We start from the raw sequence: 14,987 nt of genomic DNA, 5'->3' as shown, positions 1-14,987 counted from the left end.
TGGGTGCTCCTTCCTCCCTGGCCCCAGGCAGCCTCCCTGCTCTCCTCCTCCCTGCCCAGCCTGCTCTCAGCGCTGTCCCTGCAGGGTGGGGCGAGCGGGCCCCTGGTGAGGCCCAGCTCCGGGTGGGCAGGTGCCAGGGGGAGAGTCCAGCCAGCCCGGAGGCCCGGGAGGTGGTGCCCCGGCCGGTGCCCTGTCTGTGAGGGCTGCTTCCTGCTCCTTTCCAGATGAGCTTCCCTATCTCGAGTGCCCTCTGCACACAGTGCTCGAACTCACGCCTAGGACTCCCCATCCTGATCCAAGGGAAGGCATTGCCTCCTGTGTGCATAAAAGCGTCCCAGGGGGCTCTACCCAAATGGCATATAATTGATGACACCAGGGCTGGTGTCCATGCATCCCTCATCTCTCCCCCAGCCGCAGCCATAGACCTGGAAACAAAGGGAAGAAGATTCCATTTATGTGTGAGTGTGTGGGTGTGTGTGTGCACGTGTGTCCAGTTCCAGTAAATCTCTGGACTCCGTTTCTGTTAAAATCCCAGAATGTCACTGTGGCCAAGCCTGGACACAGGCACCAGAGAGGTAGAAATGACAGCAGCAGCCAGCTCGGTGCAGACCCACCCGAAGTCTGTCTGAAGACAGGGCCGGCTTCCTGGGTGTGTGACCTGTACAGTACCAGGCTCACAAGGGCTCCACTAGCGGTTGAATGCTGTGCTGTCACTGTCTCGAAATTCTGACTAATTTTGAGCAAGGCGACCTGCATTTACATTTACCACTGGGCCGTGCCAATTATGCAGCCCGCTCTGGGTCAGGATCCAAGTCTGGCAGCCACGGGAGCCTCTCCTGGGGGCAAAGGGAAGGGGCGGGGGAGGCAGGATCCTTACACTGCTATCCCCATCTTCTTGGTCTGGGGCTCTGTGCTCCCCAGCCGTGGACATTACCACAGAGCTCCAGAAAGCCCTGGACTCTGTCCCTGCCTGCCTGCCACCGAGTCCTTCACAGGAGGCCAACCTGTCTCTGCCCTCACCGTCTTGCACCCAGAGGATCTACAGCCCTACCCCGGGCTCCCCCAGGTATCAGCCAGCCCCTGGACACCCCAGGACCTAGGCTTGGCCCTGGCCTCCCGGGGAGAGCCCTGCTTCCAAAGGAGAAGAGCACAGAAGCCCCCAAACAGGCCTCCGGCCTGTCACAGGCAACGGACCGTCTAGGTGCGCACAAAGCCTGGTCTTCATTCAGTCCGGCTCTCCCAGCAATCACGGCTCCTCCTTCTGCCCGCTGGAGCAGGGAGCGCATCGCGGCCAGGCCCATCTCGCTGTCCTCAAGACTCTGTCCCTAGGACGAGGTTCTGAATTGTGTGAATGATGAGCCAAGGGTTCCAGAACATCCTCTCCAAGATGGGGCTACAGGAGGCGGGGTCCTGGTGTCTGTTGACCCTGTCCCTCAGCAGGAGGGACAGTGGCACCAAGCCAGTCCTCCGCTCCATCCCTCCTGCTGCGCCCCCTCTTGGCGTGGAACTGGGGCTGCCCGGCAAGGCTTGCAGGAAGTCACACACCGTGTTGCCGGGGGCCTCCTCAAACTCATGGTCCCCACACTCAGCGGGAACCCCCACACCTGCCAGCATCCCGCCTGCCCCTGGGGACCCTTACAGCAGAGTCGGGCCCACCTGTGGCAGAAAGCCCGAGGAAGTTTCCTCGCTACAAGCCCAGCCACGGGCCACGGACGGCACCAGGTGCACAGGTAAACGAGGGAACAGCCCAGTGCATTCTGCAACTTTAATGGAACACTGATACCAAAACATGACAGCACAAGAAAAAGCACACGACGAAAGCCGGAAGAGCAAAGAAAGCTTCATCTTGCATGCCACCTTGAACTCATGGAAGCCGCCTGGGGCGCCGTGTCCACAAGGACTCTGAGGAGGCCCCCCGGCTGGGCGGGGAAGACTGCTGCAGCTCTTCAGCGGTGTCTGCAAGCACAAGGAATAAAAGTGGGAACATCTGAGGGAAACGCGCGCTCACCAGGGAGGGAGAGAAATCAGAAAACAAGCGTCCTTCCACACGCACACCACTGCTCGCGCCCCATCCACCCCGCCCGCGGCCTCCCTCTGACGTGTCAGGGCCCCTGCACGGCCCTCCCGCAGAGGCCCTTGCCTTTCTCTTCCGAAACTCTTACTGGATCCAGGAGAAGAAGCTGGCGCCAATCCTGGCGGCATTTCGGGTCCGGATGGTGGAGCTGGTGCTGGGGCCATCTAGGACGCTGGTGCTGGCCCCACCGTTGGTGCCACTGCTGACACCAGCTCTCCAAGTGGCCCTGCGGTTGGCACGGTTGCTATTCAGAATGTACTGATGGTATCTGGCCCAGAAGGCAAAGGGGATCCTGGCCCAGGCGTCGCCAAAATCTCCGTCCTCATCCCAGGTCAGGAGCTCGGCCTGGATGTCGTCCCAGCTCCACCGTCCAACCAGAGCTTCCTCCCCGATGTTCATCTGGGCCCGCATCTGGGCCCTGGCATGTTCCTCAGCCATGTCCACATCCATAGTCTTGAAAGCGTCGTCCACGGCCTCCAGGAAATGAGCCTTCCATTCCCGGGGGTCTCGATTCTGATTCTGAGGCGGAAACAGCAACCCCGACCATGTGGGGAGCGGCCCCAGCCCCACCGAGCGCCCGCTGCCCACCTCACACCCTCCTCCCGTGCGCTCGGCAGGAATCGGGCTCCGCTCTTCTGGGCCACACCGGGGACGTCGCCCCATCCCTCAGGCCGACCACGCCTGTGACCGGGTGTAAGGCGCTCGGGGACCTCTCTGAGCCTTGGCACCCCCACTGGAAATACACCATAACAAGCAAGCCTCGACCAAGAGACAAGCAGGGTGTGGAAGCCCCGCCCCAGCACAGGGCCCCGGACAGAGGCCTCCGTTACCTGGGCGATGAATCTCAGGACCCGCATCTTGCTGGTCTCGTGGCGGGCTCGCAGGCCCCACAGGAACTCGTACTCGGGGGGGTTGCTGTTGGGGATCTTCTTGTATTCCAGGTACCTTAGCGTGGGAGCAAAGAAGCTTTGCGTCTAGCCCGGCAGACCTGAGGTTGAACTGACGGGTTCCACGGCGCCCCTTCTCGGCCCCTGCGACAGGCCTGCCCCGCGCCTCCAGCCGCCCCCCACGCACGCGCTCACAGTCTCACTCCCTGCGCTTCTGCCTGCCAGAGGCAGGCCCCCAAAGCCTCCTGCCACTGCTCCTGCCTGGAAGCCGTGCGGGAGGGCAGGGGGACAGGCGTAGGGCATTTGTTCATAGGAAGGCCACAAGTGTTCTGTGCCCCTCGTCACGACGACCCCAAGTTCCTGTTGGGTGCCTTGGGAACAGAGGAGTCATTCTTCAGGCCCCCTGCTCTGAGCACACCCGCCGAGAGGGTTTCTATCACGGCCTGGCCCAGCCCCGGAAAGACCCCGCCGAGGAAACCCACGGGCAGGGAAGAAACACTCAGCCGCGAGCCGCGTGCTCCCTGCCCACGCCTGGTGCTCAGGCACTGCAAGCTCCCTTCTCCAAGACTGCCCCGGCGCCCTGCTCCCCACAGGCGCGCACGGGCCGACCCGCACCCGTGCCCACGCCGGAGGCGCCCGTCCCTCTACTTTAAGATTTGGGACACGGAAAGGCCCTCTCGGCCACACTCTTTTGCACGCAAGGAAGTGAGCTTCCTACATACTCACTTCTGCTTCACAAATTCTTCTGTGATGAGTTTCCTCAGGTCGCCAAGGAACGGGTGCCTCACCCTGAGGGCAAGGGCGGGAATCCATGAGCAGAGATGGTGGCAGTGCCCGACCCCTGGATGAGGGCAGGGGCACTCCCTGGCATGATCAGGAGCTTCCCAGCTCACAGGGCATCGCCACCGAGGCCTGGGCATGCAGCACAGGCCAAATGACTGCTCGCCAGGGACACCCCAGTAGGGTGTGACGCAGTCCCTAACTCCGGCCGTCTCTCTTACCTCTCATCTGGAGACACAGAGCAGAGAGGCGGCTGAGAGTTTGGCACCGTTCCCCCATCCATCCTGACAAGACCCTTTGCCCTCCACCTAGTCTGGGGAGCCTCACTCCCCTGCACCAGACCACTGGGCTGTCCCCATCCCGGGACCCCTTTGGCCAGAGGACGGCACCCAGGGGAGGATCAGGGAGAGCCCAGTCTCACCCGGGGCGCAGTCCCATCTTGCGTAGCGCCTCCCACAGGACAGCTGCAAGGGGAGAGGAGGTGAGAGAGATTGGCACCGCAGGAAGAGGCTCTGGGCAAGCCCCCGGCTGCAGGTCCAGCCACTCACCCTCGCTGGCACGGTTGCCCTTCATGAAGATGACGCCCAGGATCACCAAGAGGAGACTCAGCCTGGGAGTGTCCTTGGTCCTAAAGGTGCAGAAAGCGGGATCCTGTCCAGCAGCCACTTGGCTGAGACGGGACAGCCGGCTCACTCTCCTGGCCTCTCCCACACACCCCAGCGCCAGGGCAATTCCTCCCAGCCATGGGCACAGCTCACGCCCTGCTCCCAGCCCGTTCACACCTCTGCCTCAGACCTAATCACCTCCTCCCTAAAACATGGACCCTGGTCCTTCCCTGCCAGGGCTCCGCAGAGGACAGGCTGAGGCAGGGAGCAGACGCCTGGCAGAGGGCAGAGGGCAAAGGGCAAGCTGCTTTCCTCGGAAGCCTTGGAGGAAACCCTGACAGCAGCCTGGGGGGACCTTGCCGGCAGCAAGGCCTCAGCCCAGGCTACTGTCCCTTTCAAGCACTAGTCCCCACCGTGTGGGAGCCGTGCTCGGCACTCAAGCTCCGTGTTCCCACTTCTCTGAGGGGCTGTGGGCCGGGAACGGGCACCACCCGGGAAGGCCACAGCCCTCCTTCCCTTTCTTACTTTCCAAGGAGGCGAGCTGAGGAATCCCGTGTGCAGATCAGAATGTACAGGTGTTCTTCCTTGTCGATTTCCTTCAGGTGGATCCCAAACTTCTGCACAGGGGGGGACAATGGTGGGGAGGGGGGAGATCAAACCCCGTGCTGGGCACCTGGCAGGCAGGCAGGCACTTCCCGGTTAGAACCTCAACCTCCTCAGCGGGGAATCCAAACTCATGGGCCAGGGCGGAAGGGGAGAGGACCCGGGGGACCTGCCCTGTGAGAGCCTGGGCACCGGCAGCGCCAGTGAGACCCCCCTCAGGAGACAAGAAAAGGCTCGGGGAGCACGAGAGAGGTCAGGGAGGGCAGGAGGCGCGGCTAGAGCAGCCAGGGCAGGGAAGGGCCCAGGCGGAGAGGCAGGCAAGGCTCCTGAACCGGAGGTACCGACGCCACCCCGAGGGGCTGCAGGCCCCCGCCCCCCCAGTCTTCTTCCACAGAGCTGCTCCCACCCGCACCCACCTTTTCCAGAGTGTATGTTGCTCGTTCAATGATCTCGGGGAAATGTTCGTCGTATTCTCGGATGACGTCCTTCAGCATGTCTGCGGGTGGGGGCAGTTAGAGCGAGCACCTGGGCTGAGCAGAGGCCACAGAGCTGCGGCCCCTTGGTCAGCCCTGCGGGGGGCGGCACAGCCGGGACCCCGTGCTGTGGCACTGGACGGACCAGCTGCAGCCTGCTGGGCGGGGGGTGGGGTGGGGGGCACAGCCGCAGAGTAGGGGCTGGCGAGGGGGCACGGGCTGCCTACCTGAGCGCTTGATGGGAATCTTCTTGTAGTCCTTAATCATCAGGTATTTCACCAACTTATTTGCCTGCAGAAGGAGGGACACACGGGGAGACCGAGGCACGGGTGACTGCAGAGAAGTGGCCCAAAGGGAGGAGAGGAGGGAGATGGGGAAGGGCAGACTTCTTACCCTCTCTTGCAGAAGGGTCACGTTGCGGGGGGGCAAGCACAGTACGTGCCTTGAGGGTATCTGGGACCTCGGGGCCATCGGGGTCCGAGGGGCCGACTGCGCCCGCGCCGTCACCGAGGGCTGCGATGCTCTCCAGGTCTGTGGGACCGTAGGGGGCTCTCTCTCCTCCTCGCTGCTCTCATATTCATCATCCAGGTGCTTGGACTGCAGAATTAGAGCGGAGACCAGGGGCTACCAGGCTCGCCAATGCCAACGTGCGCGGCACACGCCTTCCCCGTAGCAGGTACGTGCAAACAAGAGCAGGACGGGCAGCGGCTGGCACGTGCCGCGTGCGTACTAAGGGCCAGGCACAGAGCCAGCCTCTTCTCCCACCAGTCCCGAGGGTAGGAACTCCGTGACGTGAAAACATGCTCAGCAAACTTGCATTGAAGAAACACGGCCCAGCGGAGGGGAGGGGAGGGGAGGGGAGGGGAGGGGAGGGGAGGGGAGGGCAGGGCAGGGCAGGGCAGGCGAGAACAAGAAGGAAAGGAGGGGAGCATGGGGGTGTGGAGGCGGCAGGGAGATCTCACCTTCTTTGTCCTCTTGCCTCCCATCCTGGTCCAGGGCTCGGCACTGTGCTGAGCGGTGGCAGCTGCACCCTCGGGCTCAGGGATGCTTGTGGCCATCTTGGCCTTGGCAGCAGCTGCAGCCACAACATTCTGAGGCTCCACCCACCGGGTCTTGGCCAGAGCCTTCCCAGACTTGGTCGCCTTGGGCCGGGTGGCTGCCGCCTCCCTGGCAGGTGCGGCCTGGGCCACACCGGAGGCAGCACTGGGGCCCTCCGTGGCAGCCTCTTGGGCCGGGGCAGGTCTCTTGGGGCGTGGGAAGGCCATGCCGCTGACACCTGCCGGCTGAGTGAAATCAAAGACATCGTTCTGGCCCAGAAACGCTGCCTTGGGCCGGGTGGCATCCACCTCACTGGCACGTGGGGCCTCAGAGAAAGCACAGGCCGTACTAGGGCCCTCGGTAGCAGCCTCCTGGGCCGCGGAGGCTGCCTGGGACTGCGTGGAGGTTGCTGGAGCCCCAGGGACAGCCACCTCACTGGAGACAAACATCTGGGAGATCTGCGGAGAAGCCAGGGGTGTCTCAGGGGTGGCCCCCTGAGCCTCGGTGCGGGTCGTGGGCTGCACACTGTCTCCCAAGGCCCGAGGTGTGGCCACCCGGTGGTCAGTGAACGCCTGGTTCAAGGAGGCCCGGGCGGCGGCGGCGGCGGCCCGGGCGGCCGCCCGATTGGCACGGTTGGAGGCGGCAGAGCGGGCTATGTTGGCGGCACGGGCGGCCGTCTCGTTGGCAAGTGTTTCCGGATCCAGCTGCAAGGCCTCCACCAGGGTCTGGGCCAGCACAGGGTTTTCCAGTTCCCAGGGCTCATTCTGCAAGGCCAGAGAGAAGGGCAGGGAAGGCAGACCACTCTAACACGCCGGTGTCATGCTGCCCTGGGCCGGCCCCCCTCCCCCCTGGCAGCCAGCCCCGACCACCCCGAGACCTTCCCAAACCCCCTTCCTCCAACCAGCAGGAGAGGGAAGGTTTGGGGGAGCTGGGCAGTCCTCCCCCACTCCACCCTCCCCTTCACCCAGCCCCCTTCCCCCTTCCCAGGGCAAAAGGCCCAGGCCAGCAGGTGGCCGAGAAGGGGCCTCACCGCTAAGATGCGAAGGCCTGGACCCAAGCTGCCGAAGGCTCTGAGGATGTGCATGTCAAAGCTGGTGAAGGTGCCATAGCCACCAAAAGCACCAAACTCTTCATAGTCGTTGCCTTCGGCCATCCCTCCCTCCCTGACCTCGTGGCTCCCCTCATCCATGGCTTCCACGCTGTGGTTTTCCGATTCCACGCTGTAGCTTCCCTCTGCCATGCTGCGGGTCCCCGAGAGAGAGCGAGTTCAGCCTGAGAGGGAGGGGGAGGCAGCTGCAGGGGGAGGGGCGGGATCCGGTGGGAGCTGGGATCTCTCGGGAGGTCAGGGGCCACGATCATCAGGTTACTAGGTAGTAGGCAGTACAAGGGGGTGGCAGTGGCTGATGGGGGACGATTGGTCAGGGACAGAGCCCTAGCAAAGGGACAGCCCTCGCACCGAATAGGGAGTTTAGGATGGGCAGGCTCCCCGTCCCAGCGGCTGCATTTGGATAGCGGGTGTCCCGGAGGGCTGGGGTCCCAAGAGTCCCAAAGCGGATGCAGTGAGAGAGGCGGAAACAAAGGGCTTGAATTTGAGGGCCGGAGCAGGGCACCAGGATGGGAGGGGAGCACGTGGGAGGGCTCAGAAAACAGGGACAGCGGCAAGCTCAGGGAAACTGAATCCCAGGGACCTTTTGCCCAGGTCCGGGAGGGGGGCATCCAGCTGATTCCGGTCTAGGTGGGGCGCATGCTGGAGCGCTAGGGGTGGATGGAGTCGGGGCCTCGGACCTAGGTGAGGCTCCAGTTGCAGCGCCGCAGCTCTCGCATCCAAGGACTGGCACTCCAGGAAGGGGCCGGCGGTCAGCTCGGCTGGAGTAATCTAGGAGTGGTGGGGTGGGGGTGGGGCCTCCGCGCTGAGGAAGCGCAGCTCGGGCACAGCGCACGGGGCTGCTACAGGCGTTCGGGTCATGGGTTCCGCCGTAAAAAGGGCTCGGAGCCCAGCGCCTGCGACTCACGGTGATGGGAGCGGGGGCTCCCGTCTAGCCCTTGGGTCGAATGGGGTTCCGGTTCTGAGTGCTTGGGCTTTGTTCAGATCCGGAGGGGGGAGGAGGGCGCAGCGCGTCGGGTTCCACTCGCCCTCTCCGGGTCCGGGCTGGGGCCGGATCCTTACCTTCCCTGGGGCTCCAATGGCGTCCGTGCTCAGCACCGGGAACCCCGCAGCCGCGCCCTCGCCTACTGCTGCCAGCACAGCAGCCCGGACCACCCCGCCCCTTTTCTTCGTGCACCCCCCGCGGCTGGGGAGCCTGCGCATGCGCGGACCCCTCCAGCCCGCCCGCTTGCCCAACAAAAGCCCGTGCCTCCAGGTCCCCAGTGCGCATGCGGTTCCGCGGGTGGGGGGCTCCTTCCCGCCAGATTCCCCTCACCCCTCCTCCTCCTCCGACCTCAGGCGCGCGCACTGGTACCCTGCAGTGCAGCTCCACCCACCCAATCATCTACTCTCAACCCCCCACGTTTGCACAATGCCCCTCTGGCCTGCCCTGTCCTTTCCCCCAGACCCCTCCAGGCTGCTTGGAGATACACTCTGCCCCATTTCCCCAGCATAAGCCCCTTAGGTCGCAACTGCTGCGGTCTGCTAGCTGGGGTCTCTAGCTGCAACAAGTGGAACTCCTCAACCTGCGGGGCCAGGAAATGGAAATGCCAGAGGATGGCAGTTCCCTTTGTGTTCTTCTGCACTGGCCATCTCTGTGGCCCCCAGACACGTGTCCTTCCTCAGCTACCCATTTCGCAGCTCTGTACGTCGCAGCGGCATCTGTGCTGGGGCTTGTCTTCCTCTCGCGGCAGCCCTGGGAGGTGGATGTCGGCATCCCCATCTTACACATCGGGAAGCTGAGGCACAGACGCACCGCAGAACTAGACAAGGCCACAGAGCCAGTGAACGGAAAAGGCAACATTTGAGCCTGGCTCTTCCTGACTCCAAAGCCCATGTCTAGCTAGTGCTGGGCTGGGGACCCAGGCACCAACCCCCTTCCTCCATTTGAGTGACAGACCCCCCCACCCCCACCCCAACATCTGTCCCCAAAAAGGAAGGTTTGCGTTCTAGGAGGCCTAAGCTCATGCTTTGCATGCCGGGGTTGCTGGGGGGGAGAAGACGAGGGACACAGGCAGAGGCCCCCGACCCACCAGTTGCCCACTCTGTGTGGGTCCATCCAGGCGTGGGAATTGCTCCTTGGGGTCCACTCTGTGCTATGACCGTCAGGCTTCTTCATTGTCAGTCACACAATCTCGCTGCCCCTGAGGCCTTCTTGGTGCCCACTGGAGCAGCCAGGACAATCAGGCACCCGTGTGGGGGAGCCATGGAAGCCCTGGTTCCCTCCGGGGCCTGGGGCGGCTGTGGTCTTGCGGAAAGAAGCTGTCTGTCCCTAGCTGTGTGAGCCCACTAGGGCCACTGATCTTCTCTGAGCCTGGTTTCTCTCTCTCTCTCTCTCTCTCTCTCTCTCTCTTTTCTGTGCCTGGTTTCTCCATATGCAAAAGAGAAAGTGCAGTAAGTGGTTTCTACCCAAGGACACACAGGCTGCTCTGCTTCCAGGATGACTGGAGAAAGTGCTTTTGAGGCAGAAAATGCTACAGTCCCAGCTCACACTGAACCTGGACTGTTTACAAAATCCACAGTGGATTTTTATGTTGGTTTTTATATCAGCCTTGCCAGGACCCCTGTGTGTGAATGGGACCTCGGCTTTTACTCTGCTGTGGCCATATCCATTCTGCTGGCTCTCTGGCTTTAACCAATCTCCCCGTCAGCTAGCTGCCTGTGTCTCTGTAGCCCTTCCTTCATAGCACGTCCTCTGTGAGAGGTGACCAGACCCCACAAACCAAAGCCTTGACAACCTGCTATCTGCTAATCACTCCAAAATCTACGACCCCAGTTTGAACGTTTCCCCACCTACATTCATACATTCATCTCCACTGTTAACAGAAAAAAAGCCAAACTCTGTAAAATAATTTTAAAGAGATTTACTCTCAGCCAAATTTGAGGATTATGACCCGGAGCCACGCTCAAGAAATCTGGAGCAAGTGGACTCCGTGTGGCTGGGTTAGAGTTTGGTTTTATACATTTCAGGGAGACGGGGGTTGCAGGTAAAGTCATAAATGAATACGTGGGAGGCATACATTAGTTTTGCTGGAAAAGGTGGGCTCTCTGGAAGGGGGGTGCTTACAAGTTATAAATCGGTTTAAAGATGCTTTGACTTGTACTTCTCTAAATGCCTGAAGCTTTGTCTAAAGGCTTGGAATGTTTTAACAAAAGGAGCTGTTTATCAGAGACAAGCCAGGGGACGTGGATTTGTTGTGTAAATTGAGGACCTGCAGGTTTGTCCCGCCGTACGCTTAGAACTGTTAATGGGTTACAAAGGATGTCCCCAAGAAGGGAGGGGGCATGAGGAGGCATGTCTGCCACCTCTCCTCCTGGCAGGCAATTTGGTTTTAGGATATTCCTTTGGCCAAGGGGGTCCATTCAGTCAGCCGGTGGGGGGTGAGCCTTAAGATTTTATTTTAGTTCACACCACTTGGCTGTCTTAAGGGCTCTTCATCGTTAGCCCCTGTAAAACTGGTCACTTGGTATTCTCGCCTCTCCCACACACTTGTCGCACATCCCCATGTCTCTTGTTTTTCTCCTATCTTCACAATCTCAGTAAGTGGCACCGCTGTCCACACAGGTGCGCACTCCAGAAACTGCGAGGCATCTACCACCACTTCCCCTGTCTCATACCCTGCATCAGAACCGGAAAGCTCTGAAGATCTGCAGAGCTGCCTCTCGTGCAGCTCTCTCCTCTCCATTACTCCCAGCAAATCCTAGTCCTATTGGCCCCTTGGATTCCCAATTCTGTCTCCGTCGCTCAGGTTGTCCATCGGGCTCTGCTTGTGTTCAATCTCCCCGTGGTGCAGCCTGCAAACTCCATCCAGGCAAGGAGCTGGGGGAGTTGGGCAATCAGAGGGCTCACCTGGTTAGGTTCCCTTCTCTCGGGGATCACTGTCCCATGTAGTGATGTAAAGTCTTATAATTTTTTGGTTTATGTGTATTTAGCGGGGAGGGTAAATCTGGTTCCTGTTAATTCATCATGGCTAGAAGTAGAAATATCCATCACATTTCTTAATGTTTTTTTCACTAAGCCCTGTGTTTTTAAGATGTATCCATGTTGCTATGCAAACATCTAAGGTGTATCCAAGGTGCTCTGCAGAGAACCCATGGTGTGCTTCATGACATTTTACCTCTGTGTTCTCCTAGGGATTTATCCTTTATCCTAACTAATCACGACATCAGAAATATATGAGAAACATTCACACGACCAAGGAGCAAATGACAGGACATTTCTCATCAGCAACGTATAAGTCAGATGAAAGTGGCACACCATCTTTTAAATAGTGAAATAAAAATAATGTCTACTCATAGCTCTATAAATATATCTCACTTTTTAAAAATGGAGTTAAAATAGTAGGTTTTTTAGACACACAGATGTTCAAAGGACTCATCATTAGACGTGCACTGAAACAATTCTTTAAATAAATGTTGCAGACAGTTTTTTGGACACAAGAAAAGTGACACTAAATGAAAATATGGCTTATGCAAATGAATGAACACTACTGGAAATAGTAAACACGAGGTTAATTATATTTATTTTCTTATTTTCAAAATCTCTTTAAAAGATAATTGACTGTTTAAAGCACATCTTCACAAGAATACAGTGAAGGGTTTATAAGTTATGTAGAATTAATTTCTTAGACATTAATAGTTCAGTGACATTAATAACACAATGACTGGGGGATAGATGTATATTGTTGTAAGGTTCTTATTTTATATGGGAATTGGTGCAGTATTACTTGTAAGTAGACTGTGATAAGTTAAAGACACATCCATTATAAAACCATGTTTTTGCCACCCAAGTAAACCATGTTTTTGCCACCCAAGTAATTATGGCCACATGGTGGATATGGCAAACACAGAGGCTAAATGTAATCATAAAATGCTCGCATTATAAAATAAGTCCTAAAAAGGAGGGAAATAAGACAAAGAACAGATGGGCAAATACAAAACAATTTCCATGATGCTAGTTTTAAACCCAACCATATCAATTACCACATTAAATATAAATAGTCTACCAGAATCCCCTCTTGTGCCCCTTCCAATAAATAATCCCTGACTTCCTTCCAAAGATAACTATTCTCCTGCCATTTGTGGTCATTATGTCCTTGTGTTTCTTTATAATTTTATGACCCAAGTACACTTCCCTAAACTATGATCTAGTTTTGCCTGTTTTATTATTTTATGTAAATGGAATCATATTGTCTATAAAAAATAAAAATGGTCTAAACACACCAATTAAAAAGTATGGATTGACAAATTGGGTTCTTTTTCCTTTTGTAATAAATAGACTTTATTTTTTTAGTGCAGTTTAATGTTCACAGTAAAATCGCACAGAAAGTACATAGAGTTCCCATATTCCCCCTGTCTGTACAAAGGCACAGTGTTCCCCATTATCAACATCCCCCTCCAGAGTGGGGCAATTGATAAACCTATATTGACACATCATTATCACCCCAGTCCATAGTTTACATTAGGATTCATTCTTGGTATTGTACATTCTATGGGTTTGGACAAGTGTACAACAACATGTTTCCACCATTATAGTATCATACAGATTAGTTTCACTGTCCTAAAAAAAAAAAAAAAAAAAAAAAAAAAAAAACACCTCTGTGCTCTGCCTATTCATCCTTCCCTTCTCTCTAACCCCGGGCAACAACTGATCTTTTTACTGTCTCCATAGTCCTGCCTTTTCCAGAATGTCATATAATTGGAATCATATAATATGTAGCCTTTACAGATTGTCTTCTTCCATTTACTAATATATATTTAAGTTTCCACCAGGTCTTTTCATGTCTTGATACTTCATTTCTTTTTAGTACTAAATAATATTCCATTGTACTGCAGGTTATCCACACACCTACCGAAGGACATCTTTGTTGCTTCCAAGTCTTGGTAGTTATGAATATAGCTGCTATAAACATCAATGTACAGGTTTTGAACATGAGTGTTCAATTCATTTGGATGAATACCAAGGAGTGCAATTACTGTAACATATAGTAAGAATATGTTTAGTTTTGTAAAAGACTGCCAAACTATCTTCCAATGTGGCTGTACCATTTTGCATTTCCATCAGCAATGAGTTCTTGTTGCTCCACTTCCCTGCCAGCATTTGGTGTTGCCAGTGTTCTGGCCCTTGACCATTCCAATAAGTGTGTTAGTGGTATCTTGTTGTTTTAACTTACATTCCCCTAAGAACATATGATTTGGGGCATGATAAACTGGAGTTTAAAAAGCAAGATCTAACTATATGTTGTGTACATGAAACCCACTTTAAATATAAAGACACAAATTGGTTAAAAGTAAAAGGATGGAAAAAGATATATTATATTAGCACTAACCAACAAAAGCTGTAATAGCTACATTAGATGAGACAAAGCAGATTTGAGAATAAAGCATATTGCCAGGAATAAAGAAGATAATTTATAAGGCTAAAGAGGCCAATTCATCAAGAGGACATAAAGTACAACCTTTGTGGAAAGTAATTTGGAGATACCTCAAAGAGCTAAAAATAGAACTACCATTTGATACAGGAATCCCACTACTAGGCATCTATCCAAAGGAAAAAAAGACATTCTTTTTTTTTTTTTTTTTTTTTTTTTTTGTTGAGACAGAGTCTCACTTTGTTGCCCAGGCTAGAGTGAGTGCCGTGGCGTCAGCTTAGCTCACAGCAACCTCAGACTCCTCGGCTTAAGCGATCCTACTGCCTCAGCCTCCCGAGTAGCTGGGACTACAGGCATGCGCCACCATGCCCGGCTAATTTTTTCTATATAGATTTTTAGTTGTCCATATAATGTCTTTCTATTTTTAGTAGAGACGGGGTCTCGCTCAGGCTGGTCTCGAACTCCTGACCTTCTGAGTGATCCACCCGCCTCGGCCTCCCAGAGTGCTAGGATTACAGGCGTGAGCCACCGCGCCCGGCCAAAAAGACATTCTATAATAAAGACATCTGCACTTGAATGTTTATAGAAGCACAATTCACAATTGCGAAGATGTGGAAACAGCCCAAGTGCCCATCAATACATGAGTGGATTAATAAAATGTGGTATATACATACCATGGAATACTACTCAGCTACAAAAAACAATGGTGAACTAGCACCTCTTATATTATCCTGGATAGAGATTGAGCCCATCCTTCGAAGTGAGGTATCACAAGGATGGAAAAGCATGCACCACATGTACTTGCCATCAAATTGGTACTAACTGACCAACACTAAGGTGTTCACACGGAAGTAAACTCATTGAGTGCCAGTCAGGTGTTGGGGTGGGGGGCGGTAAACCCACAACTAATGGAAGCAGAACACACCGAATGGGGGAGGGACACGCTTGTAGCCCTGGCTTGGGCAGAGCAAACAGCATTATATGCAACCAAAATGTTTGTACCCCCATAATA

General features: G+C 55.8%; 1 protein-coding gene and 1 non-coding gene across 2 annotated transcripts; both read right to left on the bottom strand.

Annotated features, from left to right (window-relative positions):
• Positions 1-2,153: 2,153 nt before the first annotated feature.
• LOC138378080 (melanoma-associated antigen D4-like) lies at positions 2,154-8,674 on the bottom strand. The gene is made up of 12 exons (XM_069463361.1): positions 8,628-8,674; positions 7,491-7,701; positions 6,385-7,224; positions 5,816-6,019; positions 5,650-5,713; positions 5,366-5,445; positions 4,872-4,963; positions 4,290-4,369; positions 4,163-4,205; positions 3,688-3,750; positions 2,905-3,019; positions 2,154-2,593 (listed from the first exon to the last, which is right to left on the bottom strand). The coding sequence occupies exons 2-12, from the start codon at positions 7,698-7,700 to the stop codon at positions 2,159-2,161; spliced, it is 2,226 nt and encodes a 741-aa protein (XP_069319462.1). The 5' UTR covers position 7,701; positions 8,628-8,674; the 3' UTR covers positions 2,154-2,158.
• On the bottom strand, positions 3,252-3,382 carry LOC138379355 (small nucleolar RNA SNORA11). Its single transcript, XR_011232121.1, has one exon. It is a non-coding gene; the product is annotated as a small nucleolar RNA SNORA11 (small nucleolar RNA).
• Positions 8,675-14,987: the final 6,313 nt, after the last annotated feature.

The sequence above is a fragment of the Eulemur rufifrons genome, chromosome 30 (genome assembly GCF_041146395.1).
Source record: "Eulemur rufifrons isolate Redbay chromosome 30, OSU_ERuf_1, whole genome shotgun sequence".
Classification (NCBI taxonomy): Eukaryota; Metazoa; Chordata; class Mammalia; order Primates; family Lemuridae; genus Eulemur; species Eulemur rufifrons.
Note: the sequence above shows the minus strand (reverse complement) of the source record. Positions and strands in the feature narration are given on the sequence as shown.

Bases quoted from the DNA above. Each gene is read 5' to 3' on its own strand.
- LOC138378080 (XM_069463361.1), bottom strand. From the start codon at position 7,700: ATGGCAGAGGGAAGCTACAGCGTGGAATCGGAAAACCACAGCGTGGAA. The intron at 6,020-6,384 runs GTGAGATCTCCC...CTAATTCTGCAG, and splicing joins GAGGCAAGAGGACAAAGAAG to TCCAAGCACCTGGATGATGA. The intron at 5,714-5,815 runs GTAAGAAGTCTG...CTCCTTCTGCAG, and splicing joins TGACCCTTCTGCAAGAGAGG to GCAAATAAGTTGGTGAAATA.